Source organism: Excalfactoria chinensis, chromosome 3 (genome assembly GCF_039878825.1).
Source record: "Excalfactoria chinensis isolate bCotChi1 chromosome 3, bCotChi1.hap2, whole genome shotgun sequence".
Taxonomy (NCBI): Eukaryota; Metazoa; Chordata; class Aves; order Galliformes; family Phasianidae; genus Excalfactoria; species Excalfactoria chinensis.
Genome location: NC_092827.1, coordinates 67,099,256 through 67,126,396, shown reverse-complemented (window position 1 = coordinate 67,126,396; position 27,141 = coordinate 67,099,256). Strand labels below are relative to the sequence as shown.

Here is a 27,141-nt window from a genome sequence, read left to right as displayed (position 1 = left end):
TATGCTCAGTTTCAGGCCCCTCACTATAAGAAAGACTCTGAGGCCATGGAGACAGTCCAAAGAAGGGCAATGAAGCTGTGAAGGATCTGGAAAGCAAGTCCTACAGGGATCACTTGAGGGTTACAGGGATCAGTTGAGGGAACTGAGATTGTTCAGTCTGGAGATGAGGAAGGCTCAGGGGAGATTTTACTGCTCTCAACAAAAAAAGAGAAAGAGGTTGATGCAAGGTGAGGGTGGCCTTTTCTCCTGCGTAACTAGCCATAGGACTAGAGGGAATGGCCTCAAGTTGCACCAGGGGGGTGTTCAGTTTGGATATTAGGAACAACTTCCCCTCAGAAAGCGTGGTGAGGCCCTGGAACAGGCTGCCCATGGAAGTTGTTGAGTGACTGTCCCTGTCACTGAGGTTCATAATAATATATCCCATTGCCTTGACAGACCCAAGTATGAACATTAAGGTGCATTATATACAGGTATATATGGAAATGTAACCTGAATATCTTAGTTTCTGGCAACTGGGAAGTATTTTCTCTTCTGATATACGGTGCTGCTTTCAAAGCACAAGGTTTGAAAACCCAATTAATTCTATCATCCTAAGTCCAAGCAAGAAAAGACTGTTTCGTATGCCTGGGAAGCTCCCTTTCCAAAAGTACACAACAAGATTTTGAAGTCTTATTTAGAAAAAGTCAAAACATGCTGATAGAAGATTTCTGTCAGAAAATAAACATTTGTCAAAAAAAATAAATCACGAAGCTTTCATAACAAATGTCAATGGATGAAATATAGCAGACAGACTAAACAATTTTCCCAGCTTTCTCAAAGACTACAGAGCAACAGAAAGAACTGGGGGGAAAATAGATATCTATATAGCTAAAAACAATGTCTTATTATTTCCCAAAATAATTGTTTCAAGACTGGTTTCACTCTATGCTCCCTCACCTAAGCTTTGGAAGCACTGGAGCTTATCCAGCCTACTGGAAAAAACAGTTTTTATATTAACTCTGTTCTTAATGGCCTGTGAGAAATGTGCATCAGACCATCTTCAAACCACAGCCAGTCTGACAGCCTCATGACAAGCCTGTCAAGGAAGCTTGAAGTGAGTGCATATAACAATTCTCTTTTGCAGTTTATACCAGATACTGTCCTCCTGCAGAAACTGGGCAGCAAAGCATTCAGGTCTGTAATGCAGTACATTATGCTGCATGCATTTCATTCAGCTTATTAAAAAATAGCAAACAAACCCCCAGCGACAATCTCTCTTTTGTCAAGCCAAAGGAGTCACCCTAACTTACAGCATGTGCAGCTCTGGCCAGTATTTTACAGGAAATAGGATGTTTGCATTTGTTGTTTTGGTGGATTAATTTGACTTTCCTTTAGAAAAAGCTCAGTACAAGAATTCTGTCTAAATTAGCCAAACTATCCATGCTGTGGACTTGCTTAGAACTTAGAGACAGTTGGTGAAGTAACAAATTAAAAAAAACACTGGCTTTTTACATTAGAAATAAGAATTTGGAGAGAGTTCTTCTAAAAATGGGTCTCTTGTTTGACTCTCAGCAGCCCATGCTTCTACATGCTTTTCTTCTAGACACTAATGTGCACTCTTGCCTAGCAACTCAGTTGCACACACTTTTATCTGCATTGTTCCATAGATATATTTATTCCAAACTATTTAGTGAAGTATGATTTGATTGCACTTATTCAAGGTCCATGTGTAAGCACTGACCAATGCCTTCACGTTGGTATGTAATGACTGTAAGCACAACAACTTATTTTTTTTGGCTGTAATTCAGCAGGTTACCACGTGGGATCAGACACCACATAAAAACAGGTAAAGTTCTGGGCATCTTCAGGGGTCCAAGCAGCCAGGTCTTGTGCCCTACCCATTGACTGTTCCATCAGCAGCATTGGCCTAAAAACAAGCATGTGTGAAACGTTGTGGCAACCTTCCATGAAGTGCAGCTTGTTGGGGATTTACACCACAGTGAAAAAAAATCCCCACGTTTAATTGAAAGTATTTGTTTACCATCTTTTAGAGCCTTCAAGCTGCAGCAAGTGAATGAGAGGCTAAAAAGCCCACTGCAGGCAGAGCTGAAACTTATAATTATATACTTCATTTCCATGGTGAGATCTTATAATCTACCAGCCAGCATTATCAGAACTCAACAGAACTTCCCAAACACTGGTACAAGGTTTTATAGCTCAAATCGTTAAAAACAACATCAACAAAAACCCCTTAAATCAGCAGACACGTGCTAAAACAGTACCATACAGCGCCAGCTCACACAGCTCATTATTCATTTGGCTGTGGGACTGAACACACTTGTTCCTTTCTCAGGAATTCCCTCTTCAGCAGCTTCCCTTGCACTTGCAGTTTTATGTTAATTCTATTAATATGTTTTACCACACTCAAACATCAGAGCAGATTGGCTGCTCCTGGCAGTCCAGCTGACACTGCGCATACCCAGCAGGTTGGAGACGACCATTAACATGGTGGCTCCATTCATCATCTCTAATATGGGCTGTACACATCTGGCTGTAGGCACAGCTGTTAGCATTTGCCTGAGATAACTTCACAAAGTAGCATGGATAGATTTATGTTAGCACAACTTCCATTACTAGCAGAGTGATCCCCAGAGCTAAAACCAAGAAAGCTGATCTGGGATAGCCCCATGGGAGGAACCTGAGCTAGGAACTCTTGCTGATGCAATCTGCCTTCACATCTTTCTCTCCAGGGCTTTTGGTCAGTTCAAGTGCACGTCTACAAACAGCATTCATCACTCACAAGCAACTTGCTCATTGTCAGTAACTTCCAGCATTAAGAGTATTTGCTGTCAGAACCCTCACTTTGTAAGGGGAGAAATTTTGTGTTTGAAGAAGGGAAAATAGCCCAGTATGTTTTCCATTAAAATCATCAAGATATTTAATCTATTTTCCATAATTAAAAGTCAATAAGCTAATGAGATGCTGAAAGCCTCCATGTCATCTCCTGCACTAACACATAAAACACACGTATGCCTCTGGAAAACTGACCTTTTGATTTTGAGCAGTTCTCATGAGGAAATTGTTTTCTGCTTTGTCAAAAATTGATTATTTTTTTTTAAAGGACCAAATGTAAAAAAGAAAAAATAATAATTAAAAAAATAATAAAAAAGGAATAAAAAATAATACCAGCTGGAAATCCAGGCAGCTCAGCAAAGCATCAGAGACAATCTTTTCATGCAAAGACCTTCATTTCAGTGCAGAGCCTCCTAATGATTCATCTGCATCCCATATGTGCTAATATAGCTACAGAACTGGGGCTATAAAACTGTGCCCCAGCAGCTACAGCCACTTTCTGGAAAAGAACTGCCAGGACAGGCCTATTGTCCATAAAGCATCGGATGCTGCTTCCCATGTGCAGAAGGAAGCTCCTGCCTTGACATCCACTTGGGAAAGGGTGACAAGGCCACAGCATGACTCTGCATCTGAGTCACAATGCATGGAGCTGGGGCTCCTAGTCCTAGCTACAGCTCAGCTAGGACTTAAAAACTGGAAGTTGGTCACAGAGCCTAGTGCCACGGGCTCTATGGGAATGATATTCAGGTTCTTCTTCCACATTGGCTTCCCTGGGATTTCACTGCTCTCCGTAGTAGTGTGCACATGCACCCCTAGGTGACTTCACAAGCTGCTCAAACTAGTTTTCTGTGCTGTGCAGGCCCCAAACAGTGAAGCAAAGGAAGTCTCATCACTTTGAAGACTAAAAGAATAAGTCAGTGCTACAGTCACTGGCACTCTTGTTTAAGGACTACACCATCTCCATCAGAGAGCATTGCAACACATCTTCACTTACACACTGCTTTTACATTTGCAAGGTTACCCCTTTCAATTCCCCACATTCCAACCCAAAACCCTCCAAAGTGTCAGGACAAGCTCTTACAAACCATGTGCCTTGCCAACAAAGAGCAGGTGAATTAGGTTTAGGGGCAAATGAAGGTCTATTTTCTTAGAGCAGCTAGGAGGATGCACGCAGCAGTTGTTCTCTTACACCTGTCCCTCTGTCAGACTCTCTTTTTCCATCCTTGCTCTACCACCTCCCCTTAGAAGTGACATACAGGTCACACTGCAGGGCACCTGAACATCTCAACTAAGAATAGCCACATGGCTGGCAGCTTAGATGAATGACTTCTGTACATCACACACACCAGCACCCTTAATCCTCTTAGCTCACGCAGGACGCATGACACACATCTCACAGCACTCAAGCTGCTTCCTAATAACTCTTATAAACCCACAACTTCTCACTTTTAAGAAACCAGAGCTTCAACAATAATGTGTGAAAAACAAGAAAGCAATCATCCATACAAAAAGGTGGATTTCCCCACTTGTACTGCCTGTGTTATCTCCTGGCTAATGCACATGCTTGCCAACCCCTGTGACCCAGGGAAGGCTTTTGGAGAGATGTAATTACAGACAGAGCCAGAAACACAATTCAGAGAGAAACATCTTGCAATCAGAGCAGAACCTTGAAGTAGCAGTCCATCAGCAACACAACATTGCTCCTGCAACCTCCTCCCAGCTACTCTGAGTTGCAAGCAGAACTGGTGAGCACCTGACCTCCAACTTCCCCCATTGCCAGCGACAGGCTGCACAGCAGCCAGGCACAAATGCAGCAGAAACAGGTCATGGAAAGAAGGACTGCAGAGAAGAGCATCACACACTCCTCCATAGCTTTTCAGGACAGGCAGGACATGACTCTGGAGCCAAAGTTTGTCTCCTCAAATACAGACTCACTCTTTATTCTGCTGCATCCTGAATTCAGGAAGGGAAAACGTCTGAGCTTGCCAAGCAGGCAACACTTCCCACTAGCCATCCCCATCACTCTAAATACCAGCTCTGCACTGGAGAAGGTTCCCAGCTGACAAACCTGGAAACCAAAGCATTCCTGGCTGGGTAACTTGAGAGCAAGCTTCCCCTTCCTTCCAACTCCCTCACCATCCCGCAATTTAATGTACTTCATGGTTACAGAATCACCTAATACATATGAACACAAATATACTCAAGCTCATCTTTTCCATGTTTCTTGGAACAAATGAACAAATAAATGCCGAAAGACCCTGCAGGATTTAATCACTGTAAGAACACACTTCAACTCATAAAAAGAAGTATCTTGTATCTCTTGTTTTGGACTAACTAGCAATAGAGATTTAATACAGTAGGGATTTCCAAAGAACTTCATTATGTGCTCACATAAAACAATAAAAAAAAAAACATAGTGATGAGATTAAGCAGCAGGATGGAAGACAAAGTCAATAAATTTTATTGGTGTATAAAAATCAGGCCCACACATCAGTTCCTTAAATCTGCATATAATTATGCAGGAGGCACCTGCAAGGTAGATTTAAATTAGCAACATGGGAACAACCACTGCAAAACACAGCCTTCTGTTTGTAAAGTACCAAGCACTTTCCACTAAGTATTCCTACAGAGGCTTCTGGGCATTATCAGAACAGAAATAATAGCTTCCCCTTCTGTAACCACAAACATTTATAGCTGCAGATTCCACAAGCTCACATTTGCTAGCTGTGTTCTTCCTCTTACTTAATGTTTTAATTACATAGGGGGTAAGAAAGTTTCTGAATGCATTTTTGCTCTCATCTTACATGCTGTTGTCTATTTAAAGATAGATTTTCTTAAAGGGTAAAAATAAGATTCTGTTTCTATGTAAAGCTGGTTAATGATTTCATGATATGATGGAAAGGAGTGTATTTACTCAGTGACAAGTAACTGGAAAAGCTCCCACTCAAACAAGGGCTGTGAATTTTGACTACTGTTCAACAACAACAGCAGTTCTTCCTTTCTAAACTGCCTGCTCACCAAGCCAGAGATAATATGTTCCCTGAGTTATGAAACTGGGAGTCAGCCTCCCTGCATGCTTTCCTCTGTTACTGATATGTATGCGTTCATCTGCGTTCCTGCTTCACAATGCCTCAGGCTGACAGTAGGCTTTGTGTCCCGTTTTCATTTGTACCCTTCTGTAAGTTTCCATCCTTCCCCAGGCTGCTGGGCTCACTCTGACCTCACCCCTGATCTACACACTCTCCCCCCTTCCTCCTGCATTTCTGAGATGCTGATGTTCCTCAGAGCTTCCTTTTCTGTTGACATTTTTGCTGAAGGGACAGGATGAGGTGAGGCTTCCTATAGCAGGAATCCTGTAAAGTGCGTGCTCGCTGTTTCTAAGGATATATGTTTTAAAACAAGGATTAGCTGCTGGGTATAACAGGTGGTCATCTGGGTAGGTGTTGGTCAGGAGTGTGTCCAATTGTACGTTATTCTCTTATAAATTATAAAGATCTGTGCCTGGTCTGCCAAGAATAAGAGAAACAGAAGTCCAAAATCCCCTTTTGGTTCTTGCTCATACCTCAAGCACAGTACTAATACCCGCAGTCACAAGTTTACACATCCATTTTCTACTACCCCCTTTCTGGCAAGGAGCACCTAACTAGCAGGTAAACACAAATCAAATTCTGCAATTACTGGTCAAGGAGGCCTGCAGCTGGAGACTCCTCTCTTTCAGTCTGAAGTCAATGCTACCTTACATTCATAGAATCGTAGAGTCATTTGAGTTGGAAGGGACCTCAACAGCAATCTAGCTCAGCTCCCAGGCAGTGACCAAGGACACCTACAGCTGAATCAGGGTGCTCAGAGACCCATCCACCCTGACACTGAATATTGAAAGCCATAACCCCTGCCTCTTTTCCTGCAATTCTCAGGTATAAGCATGCTGTACCTACACCCTCCTCAACCATCATCAACGTAGTGAAAGAAGCATTCAAAATCTAAAGCATAGACTCAAATTCTGATGGCCTAGAAACAATACAGCAAAAGGTTTAAGTATTTCTGCAAGTGAACAAATGCAGACTCATTCTTCTATACAGTCCATCTACTCACACCACAAAAAACAACATAATTCCATGGCGTATGTGGCACACCTCACACAGAGCTGCTGTTCCAAGTCCCCTTCTTCAACTTTGCCAGTCCTTGCCAGCAAAGAAGAGCCCAGGTTCTGTGTGAGGATTACTCAACAGCCTTCATCTAGCACCACAACATTTCCTACAAGGAATACTCAGTCTCTTCGGCGTTTTGCAGCCTCCACTTAAACAACAAATGAGTGAGGATTATTTAAGGAAGTCTCTGCTCACAAACAGCAAAGCCTGTCTCTTCCTCATGGCTGATACTCAAGTTTTTCTGCCTCTTTACTACTGCCTTTCCTATAGAGCTGAGACCTCCCTCCATGCCCTTGCTGCAGCACTATCTCAGTCAGTGTCTGCTTGTCAGAAACCCTGGTGTTGGCTCACGCCTCCTGGAGAGATCAGCCCATGCTGCTGCTCCAGCCAGAACAACGGAATCACAGCTTCACTGTCAGGATGAATGTCATCTATTTCCAGACCTCCTTTCATTTTTTGTTTGTTTTTTTTTTGTGTTTGTTTGTTTTTCAGCACTCTTTGAATACAGAGTCCCACAGTAAAACGAGTATCTGAAAACCTCCCCTTTTGACTGCTAAGTCTCACTGCTCTCTTGGCTCTGTGTGCAGGAATAGCAAGGCAAACAAAGAAAAGAATCTGTCTCCACAGGGAGCATCCTGCTTCCTAAGCTTTCCAGACTTCACTGCCACAGCTGTTTATATATTAAAGACAGATTTCCTCCTTTGTATAGCCCTTCCATTTCTTCAGCTGCTTGTTGCTGTGTTCACAAAAGTCTCACGTTTAAGCTATGTTTCTCTCCATTCATACTTTATTTATAATAGTTGACTGTCTCAAAATAGAATTAAGAAAAGTAACAGACATGCTGTGTCTCATTCAATCCCATCAGCTTCTTCCACGATCTCTGATGTAGTTCCTTCTTCCTCATCATGAATTGCCCTGAATACACAGCATTTTCCCTTCCACGTCAGGAATTATGTTCCCCCTCAGGGTCAGGTTGTACTAGATCTTAAGTGCTATAACCCCCCATCAATGTTTTAGTGGAAAATAAATAAATAAAAGTTAGCAAGGCCTGGATTTTTTAATAACCTAGTGTTATCAAAGCCTCAGGCACCCCAGGCAAGCTAAAATGTTACTTATCTGGGGAGGAGGGAGGGAGAGATGAACATTCTGCTTTGCAACACTGCTAAATACCAGATCTCATAGTACTACCATCAGACAGAGCCAAGCTACCTCACAGAAATTTTCTACATGCACCTGTTTTGAAGCAGCATAGCAGAGCTGCACACAGATGACTGCAGTCCTGCTCACTGGGCACTGACCAGAAATGAATGTTGGCCATACTACGAATGCTTCATTGACCTCAGATAAGTGTTCTCCAACTTGAGGTACCACAAACCCAGAGAGCACACACAGCAATCTATACTGGTGCAGGAAGAAAATATTCTTTGTATCATTAAGTAATAAAAATGTAAACAGTGTTTATTTAATCTCTATCACATGTCTTTAATTTCCATTTTTGAGTACGAGTGTATGTTATTTACAAGCACAGTAGCACACATGTACAATCTAAGGATAAATATACATCAAAAAACTTCTACTGATAGAGGCCCACAACCAACCAACTTAAGAGACTATTACTTTAGAGTACTCCAATAATAATATCCAGGACTAAAGCAGCCCACCTGACTCACTCAAACCCTCACTTCAGCAGAGTGAGGAGCGTGCACTTGAATTCTATCAGTCCCAGAAAGGCCTGATCTACCAATAGGTTTTATACCAGTATATCCAGTTTGCTCTGAAATGAAGTTGGTTCCATTTCTGACTCCCAGAAAACTGTTTTTCTTGAAAGAACAAGGCAGCAATCGTACTGAACAGAGGCACTTTAACACTGAAGCTGTTAAACTAATGCAAGTCTGCTTATAGTATGTTACTGTATTATCATTAAAGTAGTATTGCATTCACATACAGAAAAGCTTAGGATTTAAGCATGAGTTTATGGCCTTTCCTAGATTCAAAGTATAACATGTTTTTTTTAACATCCCTTGACACTCAACTTTGACTTTCAATTTGCACTGCTGATGAATCAAAAGGATCTTTAACAGCCTTGTGTTGTTCTCTAAAGGAAATAAATTTCCAGAGCACAAACTTGTTGTGCAGTCAGCCATTGAAATTATTAATCCTATAAGCAAGACTGAGCCTGCAATATGCATAGTGGTAGGAAAGGAGGGAAACCATTTTTGTACCACACAAATCCTCTGTAGCCATTCCCACAGCCTTCTCATCATCCCTTCAGGGCCTTATGACTGTCACTCAATAGACCGTGATGACTTCTCAAACCTTGGCAAGCAGATTACAACTGATTTGTTCTTCAGGGAGCATGGGTGCTCCCTTTTGATCATGGGTCTTACTTAACATTAGTTTCTACCACTTAGATCTGATACCAAATTGATTGCCACTGTTTTTATAAGAATGCAATTTTTAAAGGAGCAATTCAGTCACGCATTCAATGGCAAGTTGTGTAACATCAGGCCTCTAAGCTCCTCATACAGTCAAAGCAAACAGGTTATGCCTTTTGATAAACACACTAAAGGGATTGCCAATACCTTGGAAAAAAAGTATATGTTCCCCTCTGTCATTTGAGTGGCCAAACTCCTCGTATACTACAAAAGATAAGGTGGAATGACTTCACATTTGAAGCTGCTTTACTTAACCTGTGATTCCTCTTAAATCCACCTTTATTCATCACATGAGAACAAGGACAAGGAAGGAAATGACAAGAGAAAAGCTATGGCTCCTGTGTCCTGTGGATTGGGAAAAGTCAAGTGAAATTCTCCCTGGTGACAAGGGAACACTTGTGTTTGTGCACATTTAACACTTTTTACTCCTGAAGTTCAACTAAGGGACAAAAAAGCAGCAGATATTTCATGAGATATTCTTTTGAGTGACAACAAATAAGGCTGGCAGTAGGAGTATGTGACTGTTGTTTAAAAGGAAGCTCCAGACTCCAGATCTACACTGAAAGCTTTTTGCTCGTAAGAAATAAATAGAGTTGCCTTACAGAGCTAAACAGTTTTTCCTTGGCGATTATTCATTTGGTCTTGCTTTATCCTTGTTATATTTTACTTTAATTATCTTGATAGTTTTGATCAATTCCTGCTGATTAGCTGGAAACTCAAACACAGGCATAGGTCTGGATGCCAGTTTGCTCTTCCACACAGAGCTGCTTTTCCAAGTGGTTCAGCTGCACTCCTAGCAGCTCAGCCTGCTTTACTTTCATACTGCACACTTTGGCAAGAACCCTTCCTGTCATTCTCCCAAGTAACCTACACCCATTCCTAGAGAAGCAGGTCTGCATTTCAAAGCAGAAATCAGCTGGTAAAAAAATGTTGAGGGTACAGGTGGGGAGTTAGCTGACAACACTGCTCTGCTTTAGGGTCTCAGGCTTCTGTCTAGCAAAGACCATTTGAGGCAGGTAATCACAATAGCTTGAAGTCAAGCAAGTTGTTCTTGGGCACCAGCCCCACACTTCACTGAAATGAATGCTTGTGAGGTTAGGCATATTTGTGATAACCAAGCATTGCTCTAAACACAATTGTTAGTGGTAGCAGTACTACAATGTCAAAAAGAGCCCTTGAAGACATAGCAAAATTCAAAACAAACAAGCAAACAAAAAAAGAGCTGGAAGACATTGCTTAGTCAAGACCTTACTTTCTCTTATCCTAATTTACAGACAAGGCAACTTGTAGCAACTGTCTACAGCAGTGATCAGAGAAAGCAAAGTTTCAAATGAATCTGTCTCACTAGGAAACAGTTACGTTCCATCAGTATAATTATTTAGGACACAGAACAACAGTGAGTTCAGCTAATCTAAAGAGGAAAAGGAAAGCAACAGACACCAATACTGCTTACACAAACTTGTGTTTTTTTTTAACTAGATGTCACTTGCTTTTGACTGCTTTCTTCTGCTTCTGGAAGCAATGTCTGAGCAATGACAGGCTGTCAAAGGCGGTTGTGCAAGCAGGGGAAGATGGCATTGGAACCCAATCCACACCCTTGTTCATACAGTGAGGGAAGAGATGGGAGAATATTTCTTAACTGCTCAACGCAATGAATTTGAGCTATTACATAGTGCATTAGCCTCTAAAATTCTACTAGGCTCTTGTGCTGGGCAGCAGGAGTACAGATGCATTCACACGTCAATCCCACTATTATGCTGCCTTAGAAATCCATGCAGAGGCAGCAGACACCTCAAAGCTCTGCCTTCATTTAAAAAGGAAGGTGAGTTAATCACAGGATAACCAAAGCTACAGAAAAGCACCGCTCTGATTAGATATGACACTCAAATTTTGCTGAGCTGCATGAAGTGTTAACAAGTTGGAAAGAATGCTAAGTTTAATGCTGTGGTGGGTGTGACAGTTGTTCACATATTGCATCTCCCACACTGAGATCTCAAACATCAGCTGTAGCAAGTGTCATTGAGCAATGTGGTCTAGGAGCATCTGGCCATACTGCAATATGCTAGAAGTACCAGCTGCCATATATATATGTGGACACAAGAACAGGCAGAGGCTGCTTTCACATGACTTCATCTCAACATCAACAGGCTTTTTAATAGAATCATTAAGGCTAGGAAAGGCCATGAAGATCATCAAGTCCAACCATCAACCCATCACCACCATGCCCACAGATCATGTCCCTCAGCACCACATATTTGCTGCAGGACAGGCCCTTCTCACTACAAATTTGTTGTCTAATAAGGATTGAATCTGAACAAACTACATCTAAGCAGGGGCATTTCAAAGCACTCTCACCCCTCATTGCCTATTTTTGCTTAAGGTAGGTGAGAACTCAGTATCTGGAAGACCTTTGCCTCCTCCTCCCATAGGAAAAAAAGCCTGAGTTACTAAGAAGCAAAATGTGAACAACGAATTCCTGCCCCAGACTACCTGCAATTTTAACATGGACAGTGAAGACACGGAATCCAGCAGAGCTCAGAATAACAAAAAAGGCAGTTCATAATGACTAAAAATACAATGCTAAAACGTGAAGGATTAGTAAGACCTATATTAAGGTGTAGGAGAAATGGTCACTTTTATGACAAAGGATTTTCTAGAAAGAGAAACAGTTAGAGAAAGTAAATGCTGTAGCAGAGAAGAGGTTAGGAAAAGGTTATAGTACAGATTAAAAGGATTCACTAGCAATGGAAAGTTTCAAAGTAAAGTATAACAAAAGCTGTTCAAAACTTGTTTCCTAGCTCCTTTTCTGATTAAAGCATTGTGCTAAAGCATTCTCCCTTTAGCTGCCCATTTCAGCCTGAAAAGAAAAAAAAAAATCCCATCTCCCTTTTATCTTAGGAAGAAAGCTGACATTAGAACAATTGGTAGCACGCTGCTCAATGTCAAGCTGCTCCAGGTCAATACTGGGACCCTTTTTCTCCCTTTTGTGCCAGCAAAAGACGGAAAGAGAAGACATCATTTGTATTTTAAAATTTGACTTTTTGACTTCTGTATCTGCTCATAAAATGCTCATCAAATGGTTCTACTTCAGCATATAACACAAATAGGTGCTTTTAGGAAAAAGAAAGAAAAAAAGCTCATTCAGTTCCTTGCCATTGATTCAATGAGTGACATTCAACAGTTAAAAGAACAGAAGAAAGAACTGAACACTGATATAATCTCACCAGCAACATCACCAGGGTAAGTACATTTTAAATTCTTAGAATCTTTCATTTTTGGTGCCCAGTTTTACAGCGCCATTTAAAAAATACACATAGCTGAATATTTCACACCCACCATCTGCCCCAGAAAACAAGTAGTTTTCAGATTTGCACTCACAGAGCTCAAAGTGGTTCGTATTTATCCCAGTCTAGTGGAATTAGGGAATTAGATACTTCTGGCTATATTCCTGCATCTCCTAATCAAAAACAGCTGTGTCTTATACAGAAAGAGCTAAAAGGCGCTTTTGCAAAATAAAATGGAGAGAAAGAGGGATGAAGAAATAAGCAAGGTCAGTGAATTTTTCAGGACAAATTCACGATAAGCTAGGTGTGATTCAGCTGTCAAGGCAAGGATTTTGCCTTGGCTTTCAAGACAACTAATGAGGTTCATCAGAGGATAAGTTTCTTGAGTCTGGGGATAGAATAACATGAGCTACGATGCCTGTGGCAGAAACAAAAACAAATAATTAAAATGTTGCAGGTTAGTTAATTTTTTTTTTTTTTGTCTTATTCCTCAAATACTAGTAGCCTCATAACAAGATCCAAAGTGAATCCAAGTTCAAGGTATCAGGGTAAGCTAAAAAAGCAAAAGAACAACAACAAAAAACAAGTACAATCTAAGAGAGGAGACCTGGTAACTTTAAGCTTCTTACTCATATCCAACATTTCTTCAAGACTGAACAGATCTGAGTGGAAAGAATAACAACCACGAGCACTGACACAAATTCAGAGCAGTATTACTTACTTGTATTACAGACAGGATACCCTACAATCAGACTTGAGGTATATATCAGGAAAAGAGACAACCTAAGCACAATCATATTCTTCACAAGATGAAACAACCTTGCAAAGCTCACAGAGAAGTGAGGAAACAACCTTCTGAGAAACATACACATTCTGTTGTCTTTCCTTGTCAAGGCACCTATTCGATAGTCATCAGTTACTGCAGGTGACTGGATCATGGACTTAGTTGGGCATATTACAGACCTGTGCCTGTCTTCCTCCTCCACATCTGTTCTCACACTTTACAGTAGTGTTCTTGGTATTTACTTGCAAGAAGGGTCTTCATACCTCAATAGAGTCATAGACAAAAGCAACTACAGACTTGAGCACTACTGGATGTTACAACAACTAAAAGATTCCCAGGTGCTGTGAGGATAACAATGAAAGTATTTGGGTAATGCTGTATCCAAAAATTAGTTTTTAAACACACAAAATGAGGCCTAAAATTAATCACTTGAGTAGAGATACAATATCACTGACATACAACTAATTACCCTAGCATGTGATAGAGACAGAAATGCGACAGAAACGTGATAGAGACTCTATTACTTGTTACTTACACGTCTCTGAGTAACAGCCATGTAAGCCTGGACCACTGTACCAGAGTAAGAGGAAAGGGAGAGTTTCAGCCTAACAGATGAGAAGGCCTTCTGTGAGCACATAGTTTCTTCCTGCAAGATATACAGCTTCACTCCATTCCCAAAGCCAAGGCAGATGATGTAAGCAGCAAGTCTTTTCCTAGCACTCCAACATACAGCTTAGCACTGAGCAGCTTTCCTAGTGTAAAGAGTGCTGGCAAGGAACATGAGAAGTCATTTAATACAAGTCTAAACCAGTGACTGGTGTACATACTGGGTGTCAATCTATTACAATAGGTTAGTAAAGCTTGTTCTTAGGTTTCCAGAGACAAACCAAGTCTGCCACAGTATTACACTGGCTGAGAGCTTCTATCATGACTAATTTAATTCTCCATCAATTCAGCTTAAGCCTGTTATTCCTTGTATTCAATTTCCATAGCAGATAAGGCAGATAATGCCCTTTTCTACAATAGCCTTTACTTATCCACATGGCCACTTAGTTTATAAACAGAATGCTGAAACGTGGTCCAGTTGGTAGATTTTCTCCTTCTTGATCCTGTCTCTTTCTCGACTGTTTACCTCCCACCCAAGGTGGTGACCCAGACTCACTCTCTCCTAAATGGCAGGTCAGACTTATCACAAATCTTGTAAGCTTTTCCATTTGAATACTTGAGGAGGATGTTTGTCTTTTCACAAAAATATGACACTGAGTCACATTCATCTTGTGCTCAGCTTCATCCTCCTGTTCCCTTTCTATCTAAACACTTCTTCCCCTTCTCCTCCATTTTTCCATTTCCACTGTTAATCACTGCTGCCTTCACACTATGTGTTTCTTGCTCTACCCTTTCTCTCCCCCAGGCTATTTCAAGCTGTCATGAACTGCATGAGTTCTGAGCCTGTCCTCTGGTGTACATGGAGCCCTTCCCAGTTTTGTTTTATCTAAAAGTTTGATGAACAAGTTCAGTAAGCTTCAAATTTTCAGTAAACCAAAAATGATTTTTCCATCAAAATCCCTAAGCTTTAGCCAGATCTTCATACCACATTTTCAGAGATACTAACCCAGGCAAGACACATTTCAGTGCACACTCTTCAAGACCAGACTGGGAACCTATCAACCCAATCCAAAGATAATTCATTTTTGCCAGGCCACTGCAGCAAGGCAAGCTGTAAGATCCACCGCCTTGATCTCTGGGGAAGGCTGCCCATCTCTTGCCTGGCAATACCAATCAAGTTAAACAGTTCTGCCCCGGTACTGACAGAACAAGTGATCCTAGAGCCCCACCCCAACTACCACAAACCATATGCATAAAAGCATACATGATTTCAATGCATGTAACTCCTTCAAGGTAATTTTTCAAGGCATTAATTGACAAGATAACCATTGCCCAAACCCAACATGAACAGGCTGCATCCTGCAAGCAGAGAGCATCATAACAATGAGAACAGCTACATATCCACAGCAACACACAGATCTCTGACTGCACAGCTCCAGATGCTTCCCAGTGGGATGTCAGCCAGCATTTACCACTCAAAAACAAACAAACAAACAAAAAAAAAACGCAGATGACTCCACACACTGGATAGACAAATTTTCCACAGCACTGAATTTCATAAGTAACTTAGAAAAAAGAAAAATACTCTCTTTTCATGCTGCAATTTAATCTATTTCATACACACCCACCTCTCCGCCATATGTAATCACAAATGAATCACAGTTATAACAGCATCTACTTTAAGTCTGTTTTATGTTCTTTCTCCCCTTCCCCTCCAACAACATCAAAAACCAACCAAAACCATTTGTACCCGCTGACTGGCCCACTGTATCTTTCATCTCAGTTCAGTAATCTTTTTGTTCAAAACAACTACTTTCCCCCACCCATACAGGCATAAGATACTCTTTGCTTCAGTGGCTCCTATTTATCCTTCTGTGACAAGATTTTTGCTTCTCTACTGTATGATACATCAACAACACTCCAGTTTTACCAGTTCTCAACTGCACAGCTACAGCCGTTCATTGCTGGCTGAATAGAAGCTCCATGTGTTTGTTCTTTATCCTTCTTAAAAGAAAGTTTGTCAGTACAAATCATATGAATCCATATAATGCCCAGGAGAACAAAACTGAAGGCAAGTTTTCTATCAGGTGCCATTAATATCAGTCATCTTCACAGAAAATCAGGGGTGATAATTCAGAAATATTTATATAAGGCCAAAACAAGCTAAAGAGCCCTCTAAAACTGTTCCCCTGCAGTCCCTTGCTCTTGAAGCTATGGCTTCATTCTTACAAGACCCATTGAGTTACATATCTGTTCATTTTCAGATAAAGACAGTGACTGATTAACATCCTGTTTAAAGTGGGAGCTTGGATAAGTTCCTAGAAAGGATGCCTTGCCACAAAGAAGTGAGATGTCAAATGGCAGCATTCTCATGCATCTGTCTTATGTATTCTTTTGGAGTCCATCTGTTCTATTTTCTAATATGATGCAGAAATTTCAGCAGTATTAGGAAGGATAAGGTATTCTAGGGACTATATTCCTTTGACCTCTAGATAAGATGTAAAACTGCATCCATTATTATCTTCCCTTTGGGAAGCACCTTTTATTTCCAAACTGCTAAACCCATCTGCTCCAAGTTTTTGGAAGACAAGCATGGGAGGAAAACTAAACAAAATACCTTAACAAACAAGTACAAATTTCCCACTTCTACAGCAACCTGGACAGCTTCTTGTGGCCCAGTCTATACATAATTAGCATGTCAACTCAGCTATTAGCTTCCTTATTAGGCACAGGAGAGAGGCCAGTTTCCTCTCCAGGTTGACTTGGAGGTAAACAGAGAAGGGAAGCTGTCAACGTCACAGAAACAGTACAGCACACAAGTGGACGTGAGTATTTGTAGGGAGTAAAGTATTTCTTTGAGATGACCCCATAAATAACTGCAAGGGGAAAAGATTTGTTTGATGCAGTACAAAATCAAGCAGTAAATAAGTTTTTTCCCTGTAGACTTTCAGCCAGTGTCTATAGAAGACCTTAATTTGCAGCATTTGTAGATCTAAGTGTCTCAGGTACTGACCAGAACTGGCTCTCTGTATAAAAGCAGAGAAGAATTGGTACTTCTTTGAAATATCAACAGTATGTTATTCACAAAATTTACACACAATCACAGAGCTACACAAAAAGGATGGGAACACAGCTAAACTGCAGTAAACTTTAGAGTTAAGAAGGCTGTCATGAACCTGTATTACAGTGATGACGGAAGCAGGAAAGTGTGTTCTAAAACCATACAGAAAGTATATTTAGATTTCATAAGAGGTATGATGCATTAAGCCCTTGCATAATTCGCATCTTTAACAAAACATTAAACCTTTAAGTCACGCAATAGATGACCTGGAAAATTGTATATATTAATTGTATAAATACATCTTTCTGATGTATTTATCATAAAACATAGCAGCATCACAAAACGTCCAGGAAGCTATAAATAACTTTTACTTAGAATGCAAGAACAACTCATACAGATATGCCATTTTCCATGACAATTTAAATCCTTGCTTCTCTGACAGTAGCTGGAGCATGCTATTATCCTGTACGCAGGCTCATTTCATCACTCAGACAATGCAATCTCCATTGAGCAGAAGATCATCTCTCGTGTGCTGGCCATCATATTTCCCACCACATGGTCCTTTTGGAAAAAACTTACTCTCCTAAAAAGTATATTAAAAATTACTTTAAATATTAATTTAAACCTCTTCTAACAAGGGGATCCTGTCTGCCAGACACGGACTATGCAACTTCTTGAGTGCAAGCTGTTCCATTGGAGTGTGTTCTCCAGAGATATCTTACAGCACATTCTGTGTTTGACAAATACTCTGGAAGCCCATAAAAAGCTAGCTATGCTCTCCAAATGCAACCTGCTGAGGAAGAGCTGTCTCAAACTGTCAGCAAGGAACAGCCTTTACATTTTGTCCTTGGGTTTAGGTCTAAGAACAGATTTCTGAGAACACAAAAATGAAGAAAACAGTAGCACTGATTGGCTGTAACTTTGAGGACTTCAGCAATAATTTTTAATCAGTCTTCACCTCTACTGCTGCCACCCTAAAACGTGATCTCTAACAACAGGATGGCTTTTACATCTAGAATCCAATTTTCTAATCACTGGATATAGGGATATGGTAAGCATTAAACTCTAGGGGGACAATATCAGCTACCCTGTTCCGGGACACCCAGATGCAGTAATACAAGGATATTCGTATTTCTAAGACCCTCCGAGAAGAAAGACCAAAAGCAATAGTGCCTGTGTTTTACAAAAAGCTTCCTGGGCAGATTTCTAGGCAAATAGAGGAAAGCACTACTCAAAGCCACCCAACTCTTTTCACCTCTATACTTCCATTTCTCTCATCACTGAAGGATGTTCACTCCATGGCTTTCAGGGCTACAGAGAAGAGCACTATCACTATAGCTCCTGTTAGGGACAGGTAACGTCAGTAGGTGGTGATTCAGGGTGATGGCAGCAAGCCTGCTGGAGCTCAAGATGCATTTGGACAATGCTGTCATAAATAGGATTTGAACTTTGGGTGCTCCTATGTGGAGCCAAAAGTTAGACTGAATGATCTTTCTGATTCCCTTCCAACCTAGGATTCTGTGAAGAAACAGCACACACTTTAAAATTAGTTTAAGGCAGGAGGAACCCAAAATCTAGGTTTTGTACTGAGTTGCTAGCATTTCCTAGCCTACAACTGAAGTAATACTAGTTGCTTTCTCCCCATTTCAATTCTACTTCCCTTACCGCAGCAGCATTTCCACAGCTCACTCAGTCCTACCCTCAGAGGAAGGGAAGCCAAAGAAAATCCAGCCATCCTTCCTTCCAAAAGGAAAGCAGTGTTTGGGCAGCGGTTAACTCTTTCCAGAAGCCTCTCCCTCCCTCTCTGTAGGTCCACTTTCAAACAAATCAATTTTACCTTCTCTTCCTAGTAAGCTTTCCATTTTCTTCAAACCTTCGTGACAGTGAGAAGGGATATAACAAAACATGCTGAGATCCAACATTTCCTCAAGAAGGTCATCATCCTTTTAAATACACATATTGACCTACCCACAGACCTGCTGGAGCACTCTTTCTCAAGGGAAAGCATTTAAACACCTCCTATACAGTTTATAACACAGTACTTCAGAACTCACATCATTACTCTGAAATCTGTGGCAAGCAACTGAGCTCCCTTGTTTCCTCAACCTATTTTGATCAGAGCTGCATAGTGCTACTATTTATCAGTTTAAAAATCAGGGCATCACAGTATGACTCGTATTTTTCTCAGCAACTGAAGAGAATGATTTTGCAGAATAGCTTAACTGAAAATAACACCAAGAGCCAGCAAACCATCTGTTCTAACCTCAGTGATAGAGTTAACAGCTACCTTAGATTCCCACAAAGGAAGTCAGATAAAGCTATTCATGTTTTTATTATTTCTTTCTTATAATCATTACGGTTGGAAAAGGCCTAAGATCGAGCCAACCATCAGCCCATCCTCCACCATGCTCACTAACCACATCCCTCCGTGCCACATTCACACATTCCTTGAACACCTCCAGGACCAGTCCCATCTCCCTAGGCAGCCTCTTCCAATACTTGACTACTCTTTCAGAGAAGAAATTTTTCCTTATATCCAACCAGAACCTTCCAAGCACAAAAAAAAGACTCCAAGCACCCACTATTTTTATTAAATTGAACAAGAAAAAAAACAACCCAAAACAAACAAAACCAAAAAACATCCTAGTAACTGAAAATGCCTGAAGAAAAAGCAGAAAACAAGTCAGGGATATAAACAGCCTATAATCAAGTGTTGGACAGTACTACTGTCCAGTCACTTTTCTCTCAGCACTCAAAGCTGATTCAGCCCTTTCCCAGTCCATCAGAATGCAGTATGTGGGCAAGGTAGGCATCCCCATGAGTACACACAACTACCTGAGTCCAGACTGAGGGCACACTGAACTGAGACATCACACGCTGCCAGCAGTTCTCACAGCATTTAGACCTCAACTGATATTTCATCTCAGAAATACAGTAAGCCTGATAACTCTAGAGACTAATTCTAGGGCTAAGTACAACGCTTTGTTAAGACATTGAGGCTGGGAAGGGAAAGGCACTAAGTAATTTATTTTTTTAAAGGAAAAAGGTAAAGCAATAGGATTTTCTGCCTCTGGTTAAAAAGAGCTGAGTCCACCTCTTCAGTGCTAACTGCCTCAGTCTCCTGTCCAGTGAAGTGACAGCAGTGACAGTACAAGTATGCTTAGCATGGAGCTAATTATGAGACAATGCATTGACCAAAGCCAGTTGATCTACAGACTAGAATTACAAGAGTTTAGTTGTACAATGCTGTAGTTTCTGTAGTCTGGAATTAGAGTAGTCAATAAATAAATAAGTAATCAGAGTGTACATGCTTCAGAGACATCAAAGCACTACACTATTTGAACTTTTGCCAAACCAAATCACCATGCTATGAGCAGCATGCAGCATCTATTATCATCATTAAGATCAACAGAATGAAAGGGCAGCAGCAAGCTCTACTCCATCTATCACTAGGAGGAAATATTCACAGCAATACCCGTAGGCCTATCTCAAGAGGCTTCTGCATCTATTTCTGACGACCACAGATCAGACTCTTCCATTTCAAAGGAAACCTGAATTCTATAGTTAACTGGTCAACTTAATTTTCCTTCCCAAATCAACAGGAAAATGTGAATCCCAGTTCTATCTGTTAGACTGCATACTGCTATAAAGTAACGATATGAAGAAATAAGCCAGTGGAGGCAGAGAACTTAAATTATAATGACAGAATACTTCACACCACAGAGCCTATGGTCCAGAACACAACTAAGTGAGAATCAAAACTTAAAGAGTCCTTTAAAGAGGCAGATCAGGTTGATACTTAAGGATATTACAGTGTCTAGAGACTTCTAGAGTTAGGGGGAAATGACAGCTTTTTTTTCCAGCCTTGTCTGAAGCATCACAGAACTCTGAGCTCCAGTGCCAGCTCCACCTCGCTCGCTCATCCCCAGCTGCCCCCTCAGGTAGGTTTCTACCTGCCCCACTGCACAAATTCCAGCACACCACACCAAGTGTAGAAGCACTCACCTGCACTTACCTTCCAATAGCAAAGCGAATGAATTAAACACTGTAAAAAAAAACAACAGCGAAGACAAGCAACTCTAGGACAGACAAGCCATCCATCAGCTCAAGAGAGACAGGCAACAGTCCTCACATACCCTTCTGAGACGCAAGTGCTTTCTTCAGCACCTCACCCCTTTGTAACCAGTGACCTGTTTTCACAAAGCTTCTCTCCTTCACGACCAACTGGGATGCTCAGCCCTACCGACAGATGCGTCGTGTCACCTCACGGAAGCCAGCGGTGCAACTCGCTACGCCAGTCATCCCGCAGAGATGCGAGCTGCCCGACCGCCTGCCACTTCACCATCCTCGGCACCCACTTCGGCCACGCACCACGCAGATCGGTTAGGATAAAAGAGTGCGGCACAAAAAGCCACGCAACCGGAAGGGGCTCCGCTCCGCGGGCAGCGGGTCATCCCAGCCGCTCGGCTCCACGCGTGTCCCCACCTGTGGGCACGGCCCTCACAAGCGCAAATCGCTGCCCCGGTAGGATCCCGCACGCCGTCCCTCAGCACCCCGCTGCTGTCCGCGCTCTGCGCCTCGAGGCAGGATGCTTGTGACTAAGCACGCCCGCGGCCCGCACCCCACACGGCAGCCTAACGGCCGGGCCGCCCTCGGGAGGCACCCGCACCCCCGAGGCCCAGAGCCCGCTCAGCACGGCCGCACCATCGCCCAGGCCTCGCTGCCCGCCCCCGCTCCCCGCGTACCGCTGCTATCCTTGAAGCGAGGCGGCGGGACGTCTCGCAGCGACCGCGTCCAGCCGCCCGTCTCCGCGTCCTCCTCCCCTTCCTCCATCGGGCCCGGGCCGCCCGGCACCGCGCCTCCGCCGCCGGCCTGCCGCTGCTGCTGCCGCCGCCGCTCCGCCGGGGCCGCCGCCGGCCTGGGGACGCGACGCCGCGACGCCCTGCTCCGCGGGCACGGCCCCTCCGGGCGCCCCTCGCCCTCCTCGTCGTCCTCCTCGTCCTGGGAAGAGGCGGCGGAGCGGGAGTCGGCCGAGGTGCTGTAGAACGGGTTTCCGCTGCTGTCCTGGCCCGACTCCCCGAAGACGTCGTCGGAGATCTGCAGGCTCTCGTAGCGGGAGCGGGCCGCCTCCAGCAGCGACAGCGCCTTTCGCCGCGCCGGCCCGCCGCCGCCCTCCGCCATCATCTCGGCCGCCGCCAGCAGCCGCCCGCGCTCCCCTCGGGCCGGCTCGGCCGGGTCCTGCGGCCGCAGGCAGCAGCCCAGCAGCAGGAGCGGCTCGGGCACGGCGGCGGGCAGGCAGGCGGATGGGTGAGCCCCGCCACCGCCGGGGCTGAGCCCTGCCTCCCGCTCCCGCCCGCACCACCCGCCCCTGTGTGTATGCAGGGACATGGGGGGAAGGAGCCAGCTCAACATCTCCAAGTACCACATCCAGCCAATTACCGCGGCACTCCTAGCCCGGGAGGTGGGGTTATATGGGAGCCGCGGGCCAGCGCCGACCGCCTACCGGCCGTCCCTCCGCCCGCCGCCGCTCCGCCCATTTAAAACCACAGCGCCGGCTACGGGGCTGCCGTCTCTGCGCACCGCCGCCGGAAGGGGGGGACCCTCCGCCGCGCCGCCCCCGGCACAGCCCCATCCCCTGCTGCACCGAGTCGGTCACCGGCGCGAGTCCGCCGCCACGCCGCCGGCCCGCCGCGGGGCTGGTCCGGGCTGGAGCTGTCCGTCCGGCTCGGTGCTGAAGGCGGCCCCGCCGGAGCGGTGACATTTGTTGCGCACCCGTGACTGATGGAAAAGCAATATGGTGGCACAAAGAGAACGGGGAAGGGAAAGTAAGCGTGCCTTGAGTGGGTTAGTTAAAGACAGCTCAGAATTATCCCCAGAGCGATCTCAGGGTTTCATAAGGCAGCTGAAGTCTCTAGTTATGCACAAGTAATATTCTGTCTGACATTACTGCAATGTTTGAAATCACTGATCAAGGTTTATGATTGTTACCATTGGCACCCCATTGTGCTGCTTACTGTACAAACACTCATTACAAAGACATTCCCTGCCTTCCTTCTTGTCAATGACAGTAACTGTCAAGCCTACCCTCACATCAATGCCTTCAAAATGGCCATGAATCAGTTGCTGTGGTATGCTTATAAGCAATTCGGGCAGAGGGTAACACACATAATTTGTGTTTTTATATGCAATCATTTGGTGTAGGTTAATCTTAAGTTCCGTTACTATGACAAACTTCACACGTTTTATAGTAGTGAATGCTTCTGTCTTTTATAAATGAAGTTTAATGTCCTTCCAATGATTTTCAAGGACTTTTGGACAACGTGGAATATAATAAAAGCTGGAATGTATAAGTGTTTAGAAGTTTAATCTTATGTTCTATTCAGATATTTTTAAAATGCAATGACTTCATTAAAACTTTAAGATTGCGTAGCGCGCATTCAGCCAAGTCCTGAGAAAAGAATCCATCTCCTATGTGTCCTCAAGCAAACAGAAAAGCCTGATGTAATTTGAGGGGTGAGATTTAAGCCATTCTTCTACTATGAAAAATCTCATAAGTGTCCTATTGATTATATTAAAAATTACTAAGTTTCTGTACAAATGGATCTTTCTCCTTTTTTCATTCTTTTTTTATTTTTTATTTATTTATTTATTTATTTTTTCCCCTGCAAGTTCTACCAGCTTAGCCTGTAATGTGGGAATCACACTGAGTTCTTCTCATCTCACTGCTCACCAGAAATCACAGCTCTGTAGGCCAGAGTGCCCTTTTAATCACATCCATGCTAGCCTGCTGTCTTCAGAGTACGCTCACCTGTAATAGATGGTCATTTGAAAACAATGAAATTGCAAAGCTGCCTTTGGAGGTATAACTGGACTTGAAGAATTTTTCTGGCTGGTATCAATGAGCGACTGGCTTGAGCCCCATGGGCACTCATTAAACAAAACATTGTGTAGCCTTGTGATGACCTTCATACACAATGTTTTTTAAGACTGAAAAATTACTTTAAAGATTCTGACAGATTATTTGTACTAGAAACACTAAAATCAACTTCTGGTTTGTGGTTGGATGTAGTTCTCCATCCAGGTGAATTCATCTCAGCATGCAGGTTCTATGAGTGTGTCCATGGACTTTGAAATGTCTCTATACTTTCCATTTTTCAGTAAAACACAACAACAGGAAGAACTGCTCTGAAAAACAGGATAGATAAAGAAGGCTCATGAAAATGAGTTCCAAGTGAAAACATTAATGGAAGCATTTCAGAGTCTGAAGAAACACACACATGTGCAGCTTTTGTTCATGGAAATATCCTCTGTTTCTGTAAAAAGATAAAGGCCGTTCTGTAAAAAGATAAGTAGCTATTCTTCCTGTCCCACAAATAAAGAGATTGCTTTGAGTTTGTTGTATGTGCATGTAGAGGTAAGATCACTTTTGTGAGACAGGACTCTAGAGGCTCCCATGTAGGACTGCATGTTTAGGATTTTATCTTGTAGTAAGCAGTCTAACTCAGAATCATTCATATAAACTACTGGTTGGATTACTATAACCTGAAATACAGGTTCTAGATTGTAAAAGTCACCTCGTATGAAATGCTAGTAGTCATTTGTTTACAAATGTTTGTGGAGAAGCCACGACGGGAAAGGTAGTTCTAACAATGGTCTCATCATACTGCAAGATGTTTTCTGAACAGCTGAGAAAATAGTCATCAGTAGAGGCTTGCAGTTGAAAAAAACTAATTATACAAACCTAATGGAACATAATAAACATAAATGGGTTTTCTCCTTAATCACTAGTGTTTAGTTTCTAGAAAACACTGCTATAGTAAACTGACTTTTGTATCCATGGCAACCTGTGGGTCAACTTTTAATTTGTATTAGGAGAAAATGTTGGGATTTTTTTCTTCCTTGACATTTTCTATTTTTATTGCAAAAATAGCGGTGCCTCCTATGGTATGCCCTTCTGATAAGGCAAACGTTCAAGGGTAAGACTATGATGGGCCTCAGCCACTCATTGTGTACAGAAGGTCATCAGAGTCTTTAACACTTTCCTTTCCACTGGCCAGCTGCCAATAGCCAATTCCTGAAGTCATCTTTCAACCAAATTATGAAATAATTTGAGGAAGAAGCGTGATGTGCCACATCATGCATAGGGGAGCACACTGTCAGCACAACTGGTCAGATGGCCGTATTCCACGTGTATCAGAAGGCAACAATCTCTTGTTGAAAACCAACATGCTACAAGGAAAGGATTGTGAGTTCTTCTGAGTGGGTCTGTTAAACCCAATACTGTGAGTTTTAAAACTTAATAGGATGAGAAATGTGATGCCTTGAGCTGGTAGTAGGAAGTCCTGTATTTCTCACTTCTTGATAATTTGCTTTTCACAGTTAAACTTCAAGCTCTCTGAGGAAGAGTCTTGTGCTGTGTTTGCACACTACTTTGTGCTGTCAAACCTTGGCTCAGACCCAACAACACATTGACATTTCTGCCTGCTATCTAAGCTTTCTTACTTCCTATTGATTTAATGGTTTGCAGACCTAAGTCCTGGTGTGTGCATGGTCCTTTTGCAGCACAAATTCATCAAGTTGGAATGATATTTATTCAGTTTACAAAGTTATTCTTTTCCAACTTGTGCTCTTCAAATGCAGCCCAGAATCTGAATTTCAAACCATCTTCCATCTCAATGTCTTCCTTAAAGAAGTCTGCACAATCAGAGTTGATTTCTTCATTAAGTATCAGCTGAAGTTGACTCAACTTCTCTCTTCTGCTACTGTACAACCTGAGGTGAGCAGAAAAAAAGCAAGAAAAAACTGCATAAGCACTGAAAACTGTGATAACCTGGTGGAAAAGAAGATAAATATATTGAGTTTGGAAATGCTGGTTTTACCCCACCAGTTCCCTGATAACACACTGCAGTGTGAAATGGAGCCAGCACACAGCTTTCTCCCAAACCCTGGAGAAGAGTCAGCATGGTGCATCAGGCTGTTTCTCAGCGCATCACTATGTGATGCCTGGTTTACCACCCGCTCACAAGGCAGAAATCTATACAATCAGTAGTGTCACATCACTCTCAATTCTCCGCTATAAAGTCTTCTGGTACATGCCTGGCAGCTTGGCAGGGGGAAGAGCAACTCTATACGGACTGATTTGCCTCTGTGCTGCCCTCCATAATACACTCATGCACTCTCTCCATGAAGGAGAGTTGTGGAGTTCTTTCGTCTCCTCCTTATGATTCTCTTATGTGAAATAACACTAGGAAAAAAAAAAAAAGGGGGGGGGGACGACACATTTATTTTGCTTTTGAACCTCTCAGGCAGTTGTAGCATAGGTGATGCTGGCAGCAGTAACAGTGCATGTCTAGATATTTCCTTTTCACACTTAAGTTTCCAAATTCTTAGTAGTGTTTGAACCTTCTTTTGCTTTGACTGATATTTTACATGGTCCAAATACGACGCTAACTTGAAGCTCACGGAAATAAAGCAAGTTACTGTTTTCAAGGGAACACATGTATTTTTCCTATCACACAAAAGGGAGAGGTGAACTTGGACAGTTTTACCACTGAAATGTGTGGGCTGAAATTCAAAATTTAGCAGAGAAATTTGAGTGTTTCAATGATAAATGCTTTTGATTTGCTGGTCTTAGGAGCCTTTGAAATCCCCATTTTGTGCATGGATGTAACATTTTTAGCTAAAGCTATTTCATAAACAACTCTCACCTAAGCTCCGAAGGGAAAGATAAGGTGTGTTGCTCAGGCATGCATGGAAGATTAGCTGTTTCATCAATAATTTATAGAGGGTCCGCAGAGTATGCGGCAACTGTCTGCAGAAGCCCTGTCTTATTCTCCTTGCTCTCTGGTGCGTGAGTGGAGCAGAAACTATATCCAGTAGGCCCAAAGCACAGAAGTGTGCTGACTTTAAAAAAAATCAAACACTGAGTGCTCTAATGCACTTATTTTTCCATTGAAAACCACATCATTTTGAAATGCACTTTTGAAGGGCT

At 42.6% G+C, this 27,141-nt stretch overlaps 1 protein-coding gene across 1 annotated transcript in view; it reads right to left on the bottom strand.

The window, feature by feature from the left end:
* PGBD5 (piggyBac transposable element derived 5) overlaps positions 1–22,577 on the bottom strand; it is a 62,343-nt gene extending 39,766 nt beyond the window's left edge. Inside the window, exon 1 of the mRNA XM_072331607.1 lies at positions 21,896–22,577. Coding sequence (XP_072187708.1) covers positions 21,896–22,577 — 682 coding nt within the window. The remainder of the gene's footprint in view (positions 1–21,895) is intronic.
* Between the last annotated feature and the right edge of the window lie 4,564 nt (positions 22,578–27,141).